Source organism: Lissotriton helveticus, chromosome 11 (genome assembly GCF_964261635.1).
Source record: "Lissotriton helveticus chromosome 11, aLisHel1.1, whole genome shotgun sequence".
NCBI classification, from domain to species: Eukaryota; Metazoa; Chordata; class Amphibia; order Caudata; family Salamandridae; genus Lissotriton; species Lissotriton helveticus.
Window position 1 is genome coordinate 988,027,178 of NC_136072.1, and position 22,696 is coordinate 988,049,873.

General features: G+C 42.1%; 1 protein-coding gene across 3 annotated transcripts in view; it reads left to right on the top strand.

The window, feature by feature from the left end:
• Nucleotides 1-22,696, top strand: part of GIT2 (GIT ArfGAP 2) — a 692,535-nt gene that overhangs the window by 514,806 nt on the left and 155,033 nt on the right. For all 3 annotated transcript variants that reach the window (XM_078667341.1, XM_078667342.1, XM_078667343.1), the window contains one exon: nucleotides 21,652-21,846. In XM_078667341.1, the coding sequence (XP_078523467.1) occupies nucleotides 21,652-21,846 (195 nt within the window). The remainder of the gene's footprint in view (nucleotides 1-21,651; nucleotides 21,847-22,696) is intronic.

A 22,696-nucleotide genomic window follows, 5' to 3' on the forward strand; every position in this document is an offset into this window, starting at 1 on the left:
AAAGTGAGATTAATTACCAACTTCACAGAAAAAATCTCCCGAAATGTTCCAGATTCTAAAAAGAAACTGGAACATATTAAAGTCAGATAACGTAGTGGGGAAACTTGTATCAGACTACCCACAGGTCACATATCGGAAAGGGAATTGTCTTAGAGGTCATCTAGTTAACAGCCATTATGAACCCAAGCGAAGAAAGAAGGCCCCCACTACGGGATTTTACCCGTGTATGAAATGTAAAGCTTGTAAGAACTCACATAAGGTTAAGGAGTTTGAGGTACTGGGGAGAACCAAAAAAACCATCATTTCTAAACAATTAAACTGTAACTCTGAATTCACCGTGTACTGCCTGGTGTGTCTATGTGGCAAGAAATACGTGGGCAGTACCACGAAACAGACTAAACTGAGGATCCTGGAGCATATGAGAGCCATTATTACAAAAGATCAAAGTTACCCAGTGGCACGGCACTATGAAAAAGTGCACAAAAGTAACAGTAATTTGTTAACTTTTTTTATCTTGGACCAGCTGACACGAACTGAGCGAAAGGGTGACTGGGTTAGGAAACTCAGAAGCCTAGAATCAAGATATATTATAATGCTCCAAAGAAAAAATCCGATGGGTATGAATAATGAGGAGGAGATGTGGGTACACATAGGATAGATCAGGAACTGAATAGATGCAGAAAAGTATCCTTAGACCCCCGTTCCTCCCCCTTCCCCTACTCGCCCTTCATGAAACTGACTCCCCCCTCTGAGAATAGAATTATCATGCTTGTGATTAACAGGAGTTTTGCCCATACAGGGCAGGATTTGTACCTGCAAGCTTGATACAGCAGGCACTTGAAAATAGGCCACAGAGTTAGAATTGTAGTGCTCACTTACGTAATCTTGTGAGAGCAACAAGAAATGGCCCATCCAGGGCGAAATAATGAAATTTGAGCTTCATGATATCAATCTAATGATGAAACGAAATAACATTGCAGAATGATTAACATCTGCATTTTTTTCAAAGAGTGTGTGACATTGATAAATGAAGATGAATTAGTCATATTGTCAAAGCACTAAGACACTATAAGATGGCCGCCACATTAATTAATTGAATTGAATGTGCCGTTTTTTATGTTTTGGTTTTAATCACGTGATGGAATATCAGTTTGTTGACTCGATTGTGTAACGCTGTGAATAAATGTGGCAATGAAAACTACGTGATAAGGCTCTGAGTGCCCTTAATTGAGGAGCGGTCCCAGTAATCAGGACTGTGTGTTTTGAAAATTGCACGCACCCCACTGTGCGGTAAGGAGGCACCCAGGGAAAAAAGAGGAGCAACGGTTGGTGGACAGAGAGAAACGTGTGTCTGTGTGTGTGTGTGTGTGTGTGTGTGTGTGTATATATATATATATATATATATATATATATATATATATATATATATATATATATATATATATATATATATATATATATATATATATATATATATATTCACCAATTCAATCCAAACAAGCTTTATTCACAGTATTAGTCATAAAAGCACGATACATAAATATTTCATGACACACAGTATAAAAAATATGGTTTAGAGCCTGTTTGGGAAAGTTAAAACGGGTGGTCATAAATAACAAATATCAGTTAAAACATTTAAAATGACTATATATACACAGTATATAAAATAACAGCCTTTTCTGACATTCATTGCCAAAGGGGTACAATAATATATATACACTTTATCCTATCTGTTAATATTTATTATTTGCTTTTCTAAGCAGTTGCAGACACCCATGTTCTCATCATTCGTGTTCGCACATGTTTGCCATTAGGTTTGGGAAATTATTTTGCTGATATTGTGCTTAATATTGTGTATGATATTCTGTTCGTTGGTGAATATTCTGCTTTACATATAGCAGTTTCACCTGTGTCTCTTTTGGTTGGATTAACATAATCTCATTCACAGCAGTAGGATGGAAGTAAACTCTGTGGACATTCTGCCATTTGCCACAACTCAAAATCTGCCTTTTTCATTATGCAGTAAAATTAATGCTTCCATTCTTTTCCTTTTGGTGGTAATTCTACTAACTCTTCTTAAATCTACTTTCAATCACATTGACATTTATGCATTATTGTGACCTATGGCATGGAAGGGTTCGCAAACAAGCCTGAAGATTGTAGTCCCTTTTCTTAGAAAATCTAGTCGCATGTTGCTAGCAGCAAATAATTAGAAAAGGCAACCAGAACTGTGGTCTTTCTTGCAAATCTGTGGAAGCCACCAGTTATACACCTCAAGGAGTGTTCGTGTTGAATCCATAAACTGGCTCCTTATACTGAATTCTAAATGCCTTCAGTTGTGCCACTGGCCACTGTAATGGAGTTGAAGGGTTAGTATGAAGGACATCTGCACAAAAAAATTGGCTGGTGTCCCATCAGCCCTTTTTGATGGATACTAAAAACTGCAGATTCTTCACATTAGAATGCTCCCCAGGCGTTAGACCAAATCTGGAAACTTTCTACAGCACTACTCCTGAGTGCCGCAAGGTGCTGCCATGTGGCTACGCGTTTACTCCATAGCACCCCAGAAGTGACAAAGCTTAGCTGCATATAAATGCCACCTCGTGTGCTGACATTAAGTTCTTTCTTTTTGCACCTTCCAACACAAATCTGGAGCTACACACTCTTTGTTGGTCTTCAACAACTTATTAATTGAATTCCAATGTGCTAGGGAACGACGACTCCACCTAAAATCATTCCGCAACTGCAGAAATCGAATGCCGGTAACAGACCCTCACGAGATATGTCTATTGTGTGTGGGTTTAGGCTATAACTCAAAGCTGTCTGATCAGTGTGCCTTCATACACCCAAAGGTAATCCAGGAGGCAAAGTTGCATGTCGCCAAACACAAGAAGTCGAGGCTTTTGTGAAAGTCCTGCCCTGCTCCAAGCCGCAACAAGACTGTTCCTACGAGTTGTTAACTTTGCACTCTAAGTTTCCCAGTAGTTCAAATTCCAAGCACAAACGTAAAAAAGCAGAACTTAACCCCATCCTGCCACTCTCCACCTTAGGAGAAAGCGCAAGTGTGTCATTAAGTAAGTCATTCTCCCTTGATGTTTCTGTTTGTGTAGCAGCTTCCTCAACTGATACCAGTGCAGCCTGAAGGTTCCCAGGCAATCTACATCCCAGCAACAGATGATTATTAAGCCTTTGAGGAGGTCCTATTGCAGATTTTTGGAGTGCTCCCCGCTCTTCTAGCATGCCTTTAGGCTCTAAGGCACTGGAGGGGCCTCCAGGTGCCTCGACACCAGCAGATCCTTCCTCTGTGTCATCTGACCCCTTGGGACCTGCCTTAGGCCTCAAAGCTACTCTGGTACAAGCTTCCACTCCAGCTCCAGGACCTGAGCCAAGCCCTTCCACATCTATACATTTATCAATGCCACAGGATCCAATGCTGATTTTAATGTTGAACACTGAACAAACTTTGGCTTGATTTTAGCTGATGTCTTGTTAAGAGATTACAAATGTGCAACTGGTCATCATACATCCTGACCACGGACACCCCAGCAGAGGCTCAGTTATCTTTTTGGTTCTGACACTGGACAAGGGGCATCCTAAGATGGGGATGGGGAGGTGGATGATGATGATGGTGAAGATGATAATGCTGGCCATGGAAATGGTTTTTCCCCCTCATTACACAGAATATAATTTTTACATAGATCTACAAGAGGCCAGTGGGCTTAACACCCTCCCTGAGGCAAGGTTTGACTTGCCACTTGGGCCACCAGCAGAAAAAAGTGCCTTCTTTGCAGTGGTGTTCCGGAGGGCAGCTAAGTTCCTAGATCTACAGCTGCCCTCATTTGAGACAAAAGCAAGTGGCCTTACAGACATTTGAACATTTGCTCTTTTTGTATCTAGGCTTTCACCAATATTTTGATAGCCACTTAGTTGAAACTCTGTTCCTGCTCACTAGTGAGTAGGCAGATATCCAGGCATCACAGACCTGCTCCTGGTGATCATGATTTTCTTTCTGAACATCCTACTCCAGAGAGCTTTGTGATTCAGTATTCAACCCTTAAAGTTTTTTGTGTTTTTTTTTTACTTTGTTTATTGGTATTTTCAACACAACCAACATAACACAAGGCAGTAGAATCAGCCAGTTATAAAATAGTAAAACACACAAGATGACAAGATGATGGACGAAATATTGCACATTGGCAAAGCATTCACCCCAGTCACAGATCTGGATTTAATCCATCATTATTTTTCTCACCACGCCACCCCAGTTCAAACCTGGCTTGGCAGTTCGGGCTGGACTGTTCTCATGGGGCACAGGGTCAAGACTGATTTGCATATGGCTGGGTTCAAACTGGAATGGCATGGTGAGCAAAAAAACGATGGATTTAGCCCCATATCTCTGTACTGGGGTGAATGTATGACATTGTTCTGCATTCTGTCCACCAACTGTTGTTTTTGCATTTGTGACCCCGAGTGGGACGGGTATGCGCAGACGTGAGACCAGTGCTCTCCATGCCACTGGAATCAAGCTATCCTGGCCGTTAAGGGCTGAAAGCCCGAAACCGGTCCTAGGATGCTTGTTTCCAGTCCAGGGAGGACCTCGCTTGTCAGTTCGACTGGACTGATCCCATGGGGCACAGGGTCAAGACTGGTTTGCATATGGCTGGGTTCAAACTGGAATGGCATGGTGAGCAAAAAAATGATGGATTTAAGCCCCAGATCTCTGTACTGGGGTGAATGTATTACATTGTTCTACGTTCTGTCCTTCAACTGTTGTTTTTGCAGTTATAAAATAGTAGCAGCACAGGTGAAACCGCGTATATCTTACAGTTGTACAGAGTAGCATGGATACAACACAGGCAACATCTTATTCAGTGTATAAAAATTAGGGAGCGACCCCACTGGCCAAGAGACAGGGTACCTCAGGTAAAGATAAAAGGGAGATTCTTTTGGATATACATAAAAACCACCTATCATCAAGTGTGTATTATTGTATCAAACATAACTCTAGCAACATTAATACTGATCAAATTAAGAGCACCGTACTATCAATCTAAACTCAAACTTCCACTCGAACCTCAAGAGACAACCACATGTAACAAAGTGATAAGAAACTTATAATGCATAGTTTATTAAAAAAAATATACAATCACAATTAAAAATTATTGACAGTCATGCAATATCAATGATATAATGCATATATGTATTTATAAAATCAAAGACTTAAGAGAAAAAAAACCTGAGAGAACCAACACTACGTAAAGTCATTACATTCATCGAAGAACGGTTATTTCCAGTCAGAATCAATTAATATGAAACCATCAGTCTATCATTTGATCACAGAATTCGACATGAGGTAGTTCCTGGATCAAACCAATTCTAAAAATACAAGCGTCGACCCGTTTCGGTGGTAAGTGGGATCCCATCTTCAGCAGAACAAAAACAATAATATTCTCTTTGCGTATTTCGTTAAAATTTGTAAACGTAATAACACAAAATAATCAATTAAAAACCACAAACCCCTACATATCTCATTATGTTGATGAATAAACACATAACATAATACTTCCCCCCCCCCATTTACAATATCCAATGTTTAACAGGGTATTTCTTAACTAACAACCTCCAAAAGGAGTATACAATAACAGACAATCGAGTAAAAGAGAACTTATCAAGATGTCCACACAGTTGTTTAAGGGGTTCTGCCAAATGGTTCATTCATTCAAGAACCAATACGACAAAATCACTGTAGACATCAATTGGTGATTTATGCCCAAATAAAATAATAAATACAATGTACACAACCCAATCCAATCGGTCACTCCAATTCCAAAGCAAAAGAGCACAACACATAACATTAACCTTAATTCTAACATATCAGGCATTCACTAACATCCTCATACTCTTTGATGACAATACGTACCACTTGTATGGTTTAGGTAGAAGCAAAAATGGTGGTTTTGTAGTGAACCCTTATCCAAGAAATTATTTTTAATGGTTTAACATGGTCCAAAAGATCCACTCTTAATAGAGTCAAGATAGCACATCAAATCCTAATCAGGGAACATAGACATATAATCAATGATGGACCCAATTCAATGTGTAATGACAATGAAAAGATTAAAACATTAAGGGTTCCCCGCTTACCTCGGCTAATTCATATGTATTTTTTTATATATATATTGGTCCCACAGGAAATATCACAGCGGGCTCAGGGCAATATTTTGATGTATATTATTATTTCATGGATAGCACGTGTTCAAATCCACCTATAATGGCAACAGTCACATTTATTAATTCCACAGTATACTCCCTGTATATAAATTTAAGGTTATGTTTATGCTTCAATTAATTTAATTGTGGCTATGTAAATTACTGCCCACGTTTCACTGGTGCTGCAATCCTACCAAGTTGAAAAACACAACATTTCTCATATATATATATATATATATATATATATATATATATATATATATATGTATCCTAAAGTTCGAATGCTTACTGGCATTTGGGTCTCTAAAAGGAAAAAATTATAAAAAAGAAAAATAGAGCGGGTCACAAACGTTAAACGTTGACACACACCATTAATCTAAAACCATTACACTGCGAATCTTTAACGAGCCTACAGTCTCGGATAGCAATCCTCCTTCATTTAAACATACCGGGTTGAAGAACAACCTTTTTTGTATGTGTTTATTCTAAATTTCAAAAACTCACTCACATCTAAATACTTAAGGGGACAAAGCAAAAAAGAAGAATAGTACGGGTCACAAACGTTGATGCGCACCATTGATCTAAAACCATTACGCTGCATATCCTAAACAAGCCTGCCGTATCGGATGATCATGCCCCTTCGTTTAATCTAACGATATCAGTTGTAACGAAAAATCCGTCCCGTATTGTTCGAATATTAATAATCTTCAAAACGTTCCACCGTGTTTTTTTTTTAAAGAGACCAACGATCTCAAGACAGCACCATAACCTTGTTTAAATAAACAAAAACTTTTTAGGCATAATGTCTCTCCTATATATTATATATGCGGTTCACCCCCTAAATAGCAGTTTGTATTCTGCCCGCCGAGTACTCACCTTCATGAAGGGATCCAATTAATGACCGCGCGTTCCACTAAGTTTCCCTCGTCTGCCTCTTTTCCGGTTAAAAAGCCGATAGACGGGCTGTCATTCAGAGTTTGATTTTATACCTACAGAAAATGACCAGAATAGATATCACCTGCGTAGGTGCGTCATCAAGATGCGACTCTACTGCCTGTCCCGCTTAAAGCAGCCCTCTTCAGGCGGCCCTATTAAATAAGAAACAATAGTGGGGCCACCTTAAAATCGTATTAACTCTATTAGGTGAAGGAATGGGTAAATGCCAAGAAAACGATTCTCTCAATCTAGATTGACCACAACAATGGCAATACAAATAGGTATGAATTAAACCTATCAACTAAAAAGAGATAACAAAAAATCCTCTAGTTAATACATTAGTCTCCTATTGATAATAGGAAACAAACTTGAGTGAACTTTTTTTTTTTCACAACCGTGTTTATTAGAAATTTAAGCAGATCATATGTACAGTTCTCCAAAATCAGGAGAGCACGTCAGTGGTCTGCATACAATAGAGTGCATGCATAGCTTAAACGTTTAACTGGCCCCCTTCCGCACCCCAGTCCCACCCAACAACCCCAAAATCCCCCAACTTGTGTGAACTTTGCATGAAAGCTATATAAACAATCTACAGACGCCATTCATGCATTTAAATTGAAATGAAATAAATTATTATACATAGGTGTGGAGGGAACCAGTGTGGATACCCATGCAACACGACTGGCTGCCGGTACACCAACCCTGCTAGCTAGATGGGGATCCACCCTGAGCCCCACAGACACCAAAAAATAAAACCTGAATTGCAGTGTTGCAAGCAAATCCAATCTATAAGTCCCATCCAGTCTTCCTTAGTGTTTAAGCCCGTTCGAATGGTGTCCAGAATTGAAATATACCATTGTTCACGGTTCTTGCGTTTTTAAGGTTAAATCTCCTGATCTTTTGTTACCTTCTGTTTTTTCAATGATGAACCACCTAAAGTCAGTGAGAGTATGTCCCTCCTTTATAAAATGACTAACAAGTGGAGCACTATCCTTTCTATTTTTTATTGCAGACTTATGTTCCCCCCAATCTAGTCAGAAGGTCTCTAGACGTTTCACCGACGTATCCTAGATTGCAGGGACATGGGAGCAAATATACTAAGTTTTTGCTCCTGCAATTGTTTAGGGTTTTAGAGACCAAGGTAAGTTTATTGTAGACCACCTCTTTACCCTGTAGGCACTGTTCATACATGTTACAGTGGCTACATTTATAGTTGCCAATCGCTTGAGTGCCCATCAACGTCTGTCGGTGTGTAGTGGAGACTTCTCTGTATGTGTGGACCAATTCTCTCAAGTTATTCTTCCGTTTAAAAGCAAATACGGGTTTTATCCAGTTTGGTGGATGCAGTGTCATTAAGGATACTCCAGTTCGAATTAATAATATTTTTTATTTTATTACTTAAACAGGAATATTGACACACAAATACTAATTTTTGTGTTCCATCCTCCTGTTGTTACCTCAACTCTATCTTTCAACATGCGGTCTTGATTATAAAATCGGGCCCGTTTAAAAGAGTGTGAAATACATTTATTAGGATAACCCCTATCCTTAAGTTTGTTTTTTAGAACATCAGAGTGTTTATAAAAATCATTCGGGATGCACAGTTCCTCTGCAATGATTTTTATAAACACTCTGATGTTCTAAAACACAATCTAGATTGAGAGAATCATATTATCTTGGCATTTGCCCATTCCTTCACCTAATACAGTTAATATGATTTTAATGTGGGCCCCACTATTGTTTCTTATTTAAGAGAGCCGCTTTAAGCGGGACGAGGAGTAGTCGCATCTTGATGACGCACCTTAAGGGGTGATATCTATTCTGGTCGTTTTCTGTAGGTATAAAATCAAACTCTGAATGATAGCCCGTCTATCGGCTTTTTAACCGAAATGAGGCAGACAGAAAGAACTTAGTGGAACGCGCGGTCATTGATTGGATCCCTACATGAAGGTGAGTACTCGGCTGCCATAATACAAACTGCTATTTATGGGGTGAGCCGCATTTATAATATATAGGAGAGATATTATGCCTAAAAAGTTTTTGTTTATTTAAACAAGGGTATGGTACCGTTTTGAGACTGTTGGTCTCTTTAAAAAAAAACACGGAGGAACGTTTTGAAGATTATTAATATTCAAACAATACCGGACGAATTTTTCGTTACAATTTATAACGTTAGATTAAATGAAGGGGCATGATCATCCGATATGGCAGGCTCGTTTAGGATATGCAGCGTAACGTTTTTTTGATCAATGGGGCACGTCAACGTTTGTAACCCATACAATTCTTCTTTTTTACTTTTTCCCCTTAAGGATTTAGATGTGAGTGAGTTTTTGAATATTAGAATATACATATACAAAAAAGGTTGTTCTTCAACCCGGTATGATTAGATGAAGGAGGATTACTATCCGAGGCTGTAGGCTCGTTAAAGATGTGCACTGTAATGGTTTTAGATTAATGGTGTGTGTCAACGTTTAACGTTCGTGACCCGCACTATTTTTCTTCTTTAGCATTTTTTCTTTTTAGAGCCTCAAATTTAAGTGAGCATTCGAACTTTAGAATATATGTATACGTGAGAAATGTTGTGTTTTTTAACTTGGTAGGATTGCAGCACCAGTGAAACGTGGGCAGTATTTTACTTCGCCACAATTAAATTAATTGAAGCGTAAACATAACCTTAATTTTTATATACAGGGAGTATATTGTGGAATTAAGAAATGTGATCTGTTGACATTATAGGTGGATTTGACCACGTGCTATCCATTAAATAATATACATCAACATATTGCCCTGGGTCCGCTGTGATATATCCTGTTGGACCAATATATATAAAAAATACATATGAATTAGCCGAGGTAAGCGGGGAACCCTTAATGTTTTAATCTTTTCATTGCCATTACACATTGAATTGGGTCCATCATTGATTACCTGTCTATGTTCCCTGATTAGGATTTGTTGCGCTATCCTGACTCTATTAAGAGTGGATCTTTTGGACCACGTTAACCCATTAGAAATAATTTCTTGGATAAGGGTTCACTACAAAACCACCATGTTTGCTTCTACCTAAACCATACAAGTGGTACGTATTGTCATCAAAGAGTATGAGGATGTTAGTGAATTCCTGGTATGTTAGAATTAAGGTTAATGGTATGTGTTGGGCTCTTATGCCTTGGAATTGGAGTGACCGATTGGATTGGGTTGTGTACATTGTTTTAATTATTTTATTTGGACATACATCACCAATTGATGCCTATAGTGAGTTTGTCGTATTGGGTCTTGAATGAATGAACTGTTTGGCGGATCCCTTAAACAACTGTGTGGACATCTTGATAACAAGTTCTCTTTTACTTGATTGTCTGTTTTTGTATACATCTTTTGGAGGTTGTTAGTTAAGAAATACCCTGTTAAACATTGGATGTTGTAAATGAGGGAGTGCCAAGTATTATGTTATGTGTTTATTCATCAACATAATGAGATATGTTGGGGTTTGTGGTTTTTAATTGAATATTTTGTTTTATTAGGTTTACAAATTTTAACGAAATACGGAGAGAGAATATTATTGTTTTTGTTCTGATGAAGGTGGGATCCCACTTACCACCGAAACGCGTGGACGCTTGTATTTTTAGAATTGGTTTGATCCAGGAACTACCTCTTGTCGAATTCTATGATCAAGTGAGAGACTGATGGTTTCATATTAATTGATTCTGACTGGAAATAACCGTTCTTCGATGAATGTAATGACTTCAAGTAGTGTTGGTTCTCTCAAGTTTTTTTTCTCTTAAGTATTTTATTTTATAAATACATATTCTTATATGCATTATATCATTGATATTGAATGACTTTGTCAATAATTTTTAATTGTGATTGTATTTTTTTTTAATAAACTGTATGCATTATAAGTTTCTTATCACTTTGTTACATGTGGTTATCTCTTTGGGTTCGAGTGGAAGTTTGCGTTTGGATTGATAGTACGGTGCCCTTAATTTGATCAGGGTTAATGTTGCTAGAGGTATGTTTGATACAATAATACACACTTGATGATAGGTGGTTTTTATGTATATCCAAGAGAATCTCCCTTTTATATTAACATCTTATTCAGGATAATACATTAAGTACCACAGCTATAACGGTTTTACAAGTATTGCAGAGCGACTCCAACCCACCTGTACAGGGGGACCTCGAGCCTCAAACTACATCGGCTTGTATCTCCCTCGCCTCTGCTATAAACGGGCTCATGACAGAAATGCCTCCCATATGTCTTTTGACCTAGATGCAGTTGCCATTAGCTCCCAGAAAGTTGTTAATTGTGTCCGACTGAAGGTGACATCCCGCAGCCAGGCTTCCAACGTGGGTACCTCTCTCCTTCCCCAGTAAATGGCTACTCTGCATTTGGCAAAGAGTAATAGCATAACATGTAGTTTTCTGTGTCTCTCACATAGCCAGTAGGCCAGCATATGGCTCAGGGTTGACTGGTGTTCTGATTATATTATGAATTGTAGTGAATATCTTAGCCCAGAATGTTGCCAGCGAGAACAATACCACGCCATGTGAATAAAAGTGGCCTAATTGAAACTGCACCTCCAGCAGCTATCTTCTGCCTTGACCCCCAGTCTATGCAGCTGGATAGGAGTTCTATAAAGTCGATGGAGGAATTTTAAATGAATTAAACGTAATTTATAGTTGGGTGATTGGACAGTGAGCTGCCCACAGCAAAAAGTCCATTGGTCCTCCGTTAGAAGGACCTGTAGGTCTTAATTCCATCCCTGGATCGCTTTCGGCGTGATTATGGGAGCAGTATTTTGCATATTACTGTAAAGGCGTCTGATGAGCCTGCGAGGTGATGTTGTCTTAATGATGTTTTCAAGAGCCTGCAATGTGGGCGGGGGAACAGGGAATGTTGCATGTATGTGCTTGCAGGTAGCCCTAAGTCTATAAAAAAAAAAAACAAGAGCTCAGAGAATCTCCCAGCTGAAGCCTCCGGCGGATCTCTGAAAGTATCTGCTGGATATAGGTCAGCGAAGGTATGTAGGCCTAATCCTCTTGCCATGGATCTGTTGGTGCCTTCTGACATCATAGGGAGCATGGGGTTATGTGCCAGGGGGATGGAAGGAGCGTACAGTATTAATAGTTGGGCTCTATCTCGAAGTTTTTCCCACACCCATCTCAGGGTCTCAACTGAGTCAACGCCATCCTGCGGTTGTTTCTGTGCCTAGTATATCGCCACTTGGAAGGGGACCGGTGCCGCCACATCTATCTCCACAGCAGCATTCGGTTGGAACGGGACAGGATGAACTCAAAATTGTAGAAATTGTGCTTGTGCTAAAAATGCATATAGCTGAAAGTCTGGGGCGCCCAACCCACCCTGTGAAAGAGGCAGTGTTAGGAGTTCACATGAGCTCCGAGCTTGCCCGCCTATACCATTGCTATCAACAGCGACCAGAGTTTACTTTAAAAAAAAAAAAAAACCTGATTAAGTGGGATCGGGATATTAACAAATACATTTAAAAGTTTAGGTAAGATCACCATTTTGGCTACTGCAATACTCCCGGCTAGGGAGAGAGGGAGTTTAGCCCAGGCATTTATTTTCCCTTCCAACCATGTAATAGCACGCCAAAAGTTTATGGCCCAGGTCTCCTGCTCATCCCGACTGAGCCATATGCCCAAGTATTTTACCGGACCATTGGCCAACTGAATGGGGTATTCCACAGAGAATGGGGTTGTGGCATCAGTCAGGGGAAAGATAGTAGATTTTCCCAATTGATGGAGATCCCGGATACTCTGCCAAATGTTATGAGTTTGAGCAATACGGGGGTCATATTTGTCTCTGGATTGTTTATGTATAACCTGATATCATCTCGTACTGAAAACCAAACCTCTTGCGGCGTGGTGCTGCCTGATCCGTGCCGCTAATGGCTCCATAGCTATAGCAAAGAGGAGGGGGGGATAGAGGGCAGCCCTGTCTCGTACCCCGAGTGATGTGGAATGGGCTGGAGAGCATGCAGTTGAGACAAATTCTAGAGAAAGGTGCTGTGTATAATAGGCGTATGAGGCCCATATATAAAGGGTTGAATCCCATTCTTGCAAGAGTTGCGAATAGGTAACCCCACTTGAGCAAATCAAACGCTTTTGTGGCGTCTAAAAAAAGGGCTGCTGCTTTCGTATTAGGGTGTAGATAATGAAGGACAGTGAAAAGGGTGCGGAGGTTATGCGCCGTGGATCTGTCGGGAATGAATCTCGACTGTTCGGGGCGTGCGATTAGTGGTAGCAGAGGTTGTAGTGTAGTTGCAAGCAGTTTTGCAAATATTTTAACGTCCACATGAGAAAGTGGTCTGTATGAGTCTACTTCATCGCTAGATTTCCTGGGCATAAGCAGCATAATAATAATAATAGCTTTGCCCATAGAGGGCGTGAGGATTCTAGGGGTCTGTGCCTCTTCGTACCCTGCAATGAGGTGTGGGGAGAGCTCCTCTGCATACGTTATATAGAATGTAGTGGTTAGGCCAACAGAACCAGGGGCTTTATCACACGGAAGACCTTGTATGACTTGTGCTATGTCAGCCAATGTAAACAGATTATCCAGATACTCCCTATGCCCCCATTCCAGCCACAGCAGTTCGAGGGATTGCAGGCCCTCTGGTTGTGCTTGATGTGTGGGCGTGTGCAGATTGGAATAGAATTGGTTGAATCATTCTAGCATTTTGGCAGAATCCCTGATCAAGGCCTGGTCACCACCCCTGATCTCAGTAACATACGTGGCATTGCGTGGGGCTCTGAGCATGTTCGTGAGAGTTTTACCTGGCATGTCCCCCTCTCCGTAACGTCTGACCTGCGTATATTTGCCCATAAACTTTCCCTCCCGGTTTGCCTCTTCCTCAAACTCCAGCAGGCTTTCTTTTAGTTGGGCAAGCCAATCAGAATTGCCTGTATTGTAAAATTGAGTCTCAAGGTCCCTAATTCGGGCTTCGAGTAAGGCGAGTGTAGACCTAATTGCCTTCAAAACCCCAGTTTGTCTCGCAATGCATTTGCCCCTAATGGCTACTTTAAATGCTTCCCAAAGGGATGACAGGGTCGTAACAGAGCCTGTGTTGAGATTAAAATATTCGACAATGTCCCCTCGAATCTCCTCTTTCAAAGCTTCGTCCAGTAAGGCATTAGAGGGGAGCCTCCAGCTGAAAAGTCTGTTGGGCGTGTTGGGCAGGGCTAAGCGTAGAAGGCAAGGGGCGTGGTCCGGCAGTGACCGGGGAAGGTGGCATACCTCCCTCGTCCATGTCACTGCATCTATAGCCAGCAGCCAGAAGTCCAGCCTGGACCACACTCTGTGGTTGTCTGATATACATGTACCTTCCATTGTGTTGAGGTTAGAGCTTCTCCCTAGACATCCGTCAAATGGCCATCTGATTTAATTGCGTTAAATGTGTTGCTGGAGTTAGGATGTAGAGAGGGGCATAGGCCCTTCCTGTCTAGTGCATCATCAAGCACAGCATTAACGTCCCCTCCCCATATAACAGTATCACAACCTGTAGATTTGATTTTCGACCATATACTTTGAAAGAACTCTGGCGTGTCTGTATTTGGACCATCAATTGCTGCTAGAGTGACCTGCGTGCCCCCTAGTGAGCCCAGCAGTATAGCATATCTCCCTTTAGGATCAATAAGTGAATCGCATAGTGTCCAGGCCCTGCCTAACCAGCACAGCCACCCTGCGCATAGCTGGAGTAGACAGCTGAATATGTGTCCCCAACGTCTGTTGTAGCCTAGTGGAATGCAGTTCAGGTGAGTCTCCTGTAGAAAGCATATATCTATGTGGTGTCTGAGTAAATACATCCGGATTAGTCTAGCCTTCCTGTGGTCATTCAAACCCCGGATGTTCCATGTCAGTAGGTTCAGTGTTGTCATGAGATATCTATTGTCAAGGAATGCTGCACCCGGTGACCGGAGCTGCAGCTCTACCTATGTCCGTGCGTTGCTGGGTGGTAATTACAGATATCCCAGTTGCCCTCTACTAACTGCATGCATCTTCGGTGGAATCTGCCACACCTCTGCCTACAAGTGTGCTGCCTGACCATGTCTTGCCTGACAAAACATTAAATGTACCCCCCCATCACCCACACCACCCCTCAAACAGGTTGTGCATTACAGACCCACCCAAAAAACAGAAACAACCTTGAACACCCAATGCAAGTTTAGACGCAACCTTTTTGAACTCTCCCTGGGAGGTGTGGGATCCCTGGCATACTTCCCTGCTGAGAGGCAATGTGGCCTTGCTTATAATGGAGAGTCATAACAACTAGGCACACCTTAAAGCATGCTTGCTCATCCCGGCAATCAGGCAATCACCCTAAGAGTTGCATGACATTACAGCATCAGTCAAGAGTGGACCCCCCTGCCCCAACAAATCAAATTCCAAAATGGTGAAATAATAAACGTCATGTCTGGTACAGCATGTATACGAAAGGGAAAAGAAAAGTTAATTGTTCTCACTCAATCCATCTTTGGAGGTGTTGCCAGAAGGAGACCTGTGCACATTTTTCTTTCCTCCCACATGTTTAGCAAACTTCAATGCAGATTTTGCATCTGTGAACATGTGAGAAGACCCTATGTGTGTCACTTTGAGTTTTGCAGGGTAGAGTAACGCGTAAGGGATAGGCTTCTTGGGTAGGAATTCCCTGTAGGCCGCCTGCACCACCGGTGTAAAGTCAGGGTAGAAGGAAATGGAATTTCCCTTATAGTCGATGGATTCCCCACTCTCTTACTAGCCTCAATATAGTTGAACAGTTTAGCTAGAATTGCTGGCTTAGGACCCAATGCACGGTGTGCTCTCACTACCACGAACACCGCCAACAGGCCGGGGCAAATGGCAGGATAGATACAGGATCATGACACGGCCGGCGGAGCTCGCTCAGCAAGCGGCCATCTTGCAGCGCGGTTAGACCACGCCCCCAACCCGTAAAGTTAATCCCAATTCATTCCCTGTGACTCCAGAAAGGGAGGATTGAGACTTTTGGCAAGTATATGTATTTCTTCCGCAGTCTAGCATTGCAGTTGGTTAATGCTATCTGCCTATTAGGTGCTACATGCTTGTCCTGTGGGACATGGCCAGCAAGATATTGTTGGCGGTCCTAGAAGACCCTAGGGCCTTCCTGGATCAGACCATTCATGATGGACTAGATGTGACTAAATAGTTTATCCACAATCACCTACATTCTTCTGATTTTTTTTGAGAGGGCAGTTGGCTCCAGTTGAGCTTCGCCGACACACGTGTGTGCTCCACAGGATTATCCAAAGCAATCTACAAGCCTCTTGTCATGGATATGCCTTTTGATAGCTTAGTCCTTTCCGGTGAAAAATGCAAACATAACAATTGATGGACAGAATGCAGAACAATGTCATACATTCACCCCAGTACAGAGATCTGGGCCTAAATTCATTGTTTTTTTGCTCCCCATGCCATTCCAGTTTGAACCCAGAAATGTACAAATCAGTCCTGAACCTGCTCCCTGTGGGAACAGTGCAGCCGAATTGCCTGGCCGGTCCTCCCTGGACTGGAAACGACCCACGTCTGGGCATACCAGTCCCACTCGAGGTGACAAATGGAAAAATAACAATTGATGGACAGAATGCAGAAACTTGTCATACATTCACCCCAGTACAGAGATCTGGACCTAAATCCATCGTTTTTTATTTGCTTTAAGGCAGATTCTTTGTTGGGGTCTTTAAGAAAATTAGAGCCACTGTACCCTGCATGGGTCTATTGGTCTTTGCCATGCAGTTTGCACACAAATTCAAAATGTTCAGTGGCTATTCCAGAGGGCTGGCTTTTATTGAAAGACAGTCTCCCTAATCGATACAGCAGTCACCAACGTCCTTTTGAGGCCTTGTACATGGGTCTGGCATGCTAGCAGGAGCAACAGTCCATTCATTCCCGCTCCGTTGCTGCAGCAATCACCAAATTGTGTTAGTTTGCTCTTATTAGTGCTTGCTCATCCATTGGTAGGAAGGATCAAGTACTTCCCTCTAGGGTTGAGATGCATCACATCTGAGCGATAGGTCTTACAAGTCACCCAGCATGGTTATGTCTTATATGTTCTTTTTTGCCTCACCAAACATTCCTCTCACATCAGAGATGATTCCAAAAGAGCATTTGTTCATTATTCTGCAAGACGTAGGAGTGTTACTCTCCAAGGTTACCATACTCGGAAAGAGGAGTGGGTAGTTACTCTTGTTATTACTTTGTGTCGAAAAGGATGTGGCTCTATGGCCTGCTTTGGCAGTTCGGGCTGGACTGTTCCCATGAGGCACAGGGTCAGACTGATTTGCATATGACCATGTCTGACTGGGGTGGCGGAGTGAGCTAAAGAATGGTGATGGATTAAACCCAGATCAGTTGACTGGGGGTGAGTGTTTGATTTGCTCAAACACTCCGTCCATCATCCCCTTTTGTATCGCTATTTTTACCTTCGGCATCTGAATGCCCTCATGAGGAACAAATAAAGAAGGCTCATGCTGCCCTGGACCCTGGCAAATGTATGCTGTCTTTGGACGTGCAGAATGCAGATTTCCAAATATCCGTCCTGCAGTGCATAGCTGTTACTTGCGGTTAAAGTTCAGACTGGGGCATTTTCAGTTAGTGGTGCTCCCTTTCAGCCTCACCAGCTCCCTTCCATTGGATGGAGGTGGTTGTGGCCCATCTTTGGAAATCATGGATACCTGTCTTCCCCTTCCTTGATTGACTGGCTGTTGAATGCAGGCTCACCACAGTCCGTCGTAGACCACCTCCAGATGACGGCTAACCTCCTGACATCCTTGGAGTTCCCTATCAGCATGCCAGAGTCGCACCTTACTCCTTCACAGAGGATTCTAGAACACATTGCAGTTCCGGGCCTCCCCTCCGCATCAGCGAGTTCATGCTTTTCGGGCTATAATCCCCTTGTTCATCCTTAATCCTGAATCATGGTGAGAGCAGCTCTGATACTTCTTGCTCCTGCATTATCTTTGTCAGCTATGCCATGAGGCAGATGCATGTACTATAATTGAATCTGAAGTTCCAATGGGTCCAACATCAAAGAAATCTGACAAATGTCATCTGGATTTCAGAGGAGACCGCTTATGATTTGATGTGCTGACTACTCAAACAAAAGCTGTCCAGTGGCCTCTCCCTACCCCACCCAGAGTTGATGGTGGTGATGGATGCATATCTGTTGGGCTGGGAAGGCCATCTAGGGGAGGTGTAGATCAGATGACTTTGGTCTCCCAACAGAAATTTGTATCAATCTATTGGAGTTGAAGGCTCTTCCTGTGGCTCCAAATGCATTCCTGCCATCAGTGGGAGGCTGGAGCAGGTTCTCATTGACAACACCACTTCCATTTAGTATTGCAATAAACAGAGCTGCTTAAAGTAAGCTCTGCGCGCTGCGCCTGTGGAGTTTGATGGAGTATTTTTTACTTTATTTTTGTATTTAATGAGTTTTATATAGCGCTGGCTAGACCCGAAGGTATCAGAGCGCTTTACTTGAGGTTCGACACAGTTACAAAATTACATCAGGTAACAGATTACATCAGTTACTAGTAAAATATTTAAAGAGTATAGAAAATGAGATAAATGGAGCGTAGAAAGGTAAGGGGGTAGGGTGAAGGGGTAGGAGGGAGATACAACGGCTAGACAAAGGAAAGTCTGCCCCAAGCCCGGCTGGGTAAGTGACGGCCTAGGGGGAAGTCCACGGCCCATCTCCTCTTTAGCTATCAGGTAGCTGCACCGGGCATCAGCCTAACAGCAAGGTCTCGGCTTGAAAACATTTAAAGAGCATAGGAAGGCGAAATAAATGGAGTGTAGAAGAGTAGGGGGGAAGGGTAAAGGGATAGGGGGAGATATGAATGGGAGACTAAAACAAGTCTGCCCAAAGTCCGGCTGGGTAGGTGATGGCCGAGGGGGAAGTCCACAACCCATCTCCTCTTTAGCTAACAGGTAGCTCCACCGGGCATCGGTCAGCTAGCTAGGTCTTAACGGTCAGAGGAAGATCACATAGTTTATGTCATGGGGGGAGGGCCGGTGGGGGAGGATGGTGGGAGAGCACCCCTAGCCTCGCTGGTGTAAGCTCGATCAGCCAGTCCATGGAGTACGATGTGGTTGGAGGGTCTTCTCTATTTGCTGCAGACCAGTGGAGCGAGAAGGGGTAGGTGGTGTAAGGAGTGAGGAAAAGTAGGTAGGAGCCTAGTTGTTTAGTCCATTTGCTTGGTGGCCATGACGAGGTCAGGCACCTGGTATTCTGAGATTCCTCAACCACTGCCTCCTGATAATTCAGGCTAGCACGGCCGACATGTTCGAGTCCGGCATCCTCCTCCTTGCGTGTATTCTCGCCTGACCCCCTTCACCCCCACACTCTTTCTTCAAGGGGTCAGGGACCGGGGGGGGGGGGGGTGGTGGTCCAGGTCTAGGCAGCCTCCCTCTGTTGCCTCCTGTTGCCGTCCTGAATGCACCACACAACTAAGACGAGGCTGTGGAAACAGCTCACCTCTGCTTTCAGTTACAAGTGTTTCTGGACTCATGAGAACATGTTCGGTATCCCCTCTGCTGCTTCTTTTTACACGCAGCGGACGGACCTCACAAGCGGATGGAGGCTCCCGTACGTCTGGACTGCGCCTGGATGAATCCTCGACAATGCTCAGGGCTTAGCCTTCGGCAATTTTATAGTGGTGGCAGAAATCGCTTTGTTTTATCTTTAGCCCAGCAAGGCCTTTCAGTGGGCACTATTAAAAGGGTGTATGTTGGCCCTTTCTGCGTTTACTGGACCAACCATGCTTGCTTTAATCACATATTGTAAGGACGTTTATTAAATGTTTGACATACATGTTCCCTCCCAAGCCATTTGTGATGCCACAGTGGGACCTTAATTTTGTCTTGACATTTATCAGGTGTTCACCCTTAAAGCCAATGCATAGTAGTTCACTGTGTCTTGTGACTTTGAAGACTTCCACATTGTGATTACAGCAGCTCAACTTATCTGCTGTTTTATGGGTTCACTGGAGTGAGGAATATGAAGGCTGTGCAGAAGAGAACCTTATCAAGGTTGATAGTACTCCTGCATCAAGCTCTGTTACAGACTGGCTAAAAATCAGCTCCTGCAAGATCTGGGGGCCCATTTCAACAGGACTAAGGCTGCTACTACTGCTTTGGCTCATGGAGTGCCTGTCCTTGACATCTTCCAGGCTGCCATGTGGGCATTAATGGATACGTTAACAAAGCGCTACTGCTTTGATGGCCAGGTCCGGCTTGGACACTTCACCCTCTTGGTCCACAGGACTTTTTGATTGCAGTCCACTCCACAGGCCCTCCATCTGGGGAAGTACTGCTTTGATATCTCTTCTAAGTTGAGGAATCAACGGTTAGAACTATCCATCAGAAAAACAAGTTCCTTACCTTTGAAAATGCTCCTTCTTATGTATACTCAATCTAGCAACAGATTCCTCACTACCCTTACCCCCCTCATATCCCCCCTCCTGTGGAGTGGTCTCTTTTTAACGTCTAAAAAAAGGTTTCAAGATCACCCCACTGGCACCACTAGTAGTTCACACTCGTGAGTCTGAGGGCATGGAAAGGGAAATAAGAAACTGACATCAAGAGTGCAGGGGTGGCTCTTATATACAACTACACTCTGTCACTTCCACTGCAGTATAGAGCCAACGCACAAACTGAGTGGTGCCACCTAGCGTGGCATGGGACCACTACAGAAGAAAGGTTTCTGGATCCAGCCTGGTCCATGGAGGGGTATTTGTAAGGTGTGGACTCAGCGATTAGCTATATTGTCCACTAGGAAGAGCATTATCAAAGGTAAGTAACTCAGTCGTTTAGAGTGTATACATTGGTATATAGCCTAAATAGTGTGTAATAAATCTTGGTGATTCTGAGCCTAGCATCCTGCACACTGAATTTACAGCAATGTATATAGTTAAATGCCTGCATGTCTGCCTTCTAAATGGATAGAACTTCTGCAGTCTGGGATCGTCTGAAAACAACTATCACGCACAGATCCTAAATAATTTTTGTTTCCTGTTGTACAATTGTTTTCTGATGTTATGTATTTCCTCCTTTGACAAAACTGAGAATATAAACTGTGCAAGATCATTATGTGAGTTTAGTCTACAATTGTTATTTTCTTAGTTTTTATTTTTAAGGGATTTATCAAGGAATTTATAAAATAGGGCCCGAAGCTGAGCCATAACCTTGAAACACATTGTGGCTACCAGTAAACGTCAGCTGTAACAAGATGAACTGCGCTAACTAATACATGGTTTGGTTATAAGTTAATTACTTGTTGACCAAGTTTATAGAAGTGGTGTGAAAACTGGTTCAGTGGACTGAATTATCCTACGATATACATAGATCATTTCACATCTGTTTAATCTGTTTAAGCGTATAAACTCCAAATAAAGCGAGCAGAACATCATCCAATTTTTGCCAAAACTGAGATTCCCAGCAGTGTTTTGTGAAATGTAGTTCTGTTTGTATTACAGAATCAGCAGTGGTAAGAAAGAAAAGCAAGGAAGTTCAGGATGGGCAGGAGACATTGGCAGTATGGAAACAGGCAACATCGATACAGACCCAAGTCCAGTCTTGCCCAGCACAGAGGATGTAATTCGCAAAACTGAACAGATAACTAAAAATATTCAGGAACTGCTGCGAGCAGCCCAAGAAAATAAGCATGACAGGTGAGAAAGTCTGTTCAACATGCATACGCAAGTTTAGGATTAAACTTTTTTTGATACTTTCCCAACTTTGTTATAGGTGCATATACACTAAAATGTTTAACTCTATTTAATATTAACTAAGTATCCCTGACTCATTTCTCGTTTATCATTTTTATTTTTAATAATCATACATAATTCAAGTGGAAAGCCTTTTTTCAGGAAGGCACATCCAAGAATGCAAAGTCTTGGCCTGCAACTGGCAACTTACTGGGCACATGAGGATCATAGTAGCAGGGCTATATAACTAATCATTACCATTCTTGAGCTAATATTTAAGAAAAGCAAAGAACTGTGCCATGTGAGTTTGGAAGACATGATATATTTCATAGACTAAAGTCTGCACCTAATTTGTCCTCCATTTCTTGCAACAGGTAGATTTTACTAGTTGTCTTATGTTGCCTCACAATTGTCAATTCAAAATGGATAATCTGCATATTTTTTCTCTTCTGCTCAGGAAAACCAGTTGGCGTGTTGGCTTTGCATTGTGTTGCAATCATAAGTTTTAAAACTCTAGTAGCTGACATAAATGAGGTGCGGTTATGGAGGTGATACTATTGACGCCCATTTTTCAGAGCAAATAATAATGCAGTATTGTCCAGCACGTTTGTGTCTACTTTGTATTACAGAAAAGTGATATAAAATAGTGATGGAGCAATAACATCATAGGGGAATACCTTTTGAACACATGCAAGTGATTAGATTTGCATCTGGGCATACATAGCTAATCAGTTTAGTTATGTCAGCTAGATTTGATGGAGTAAAGTAGGAATGATGGATCCTCAAACAAAATGTTTTCACGAGCTAATAACTG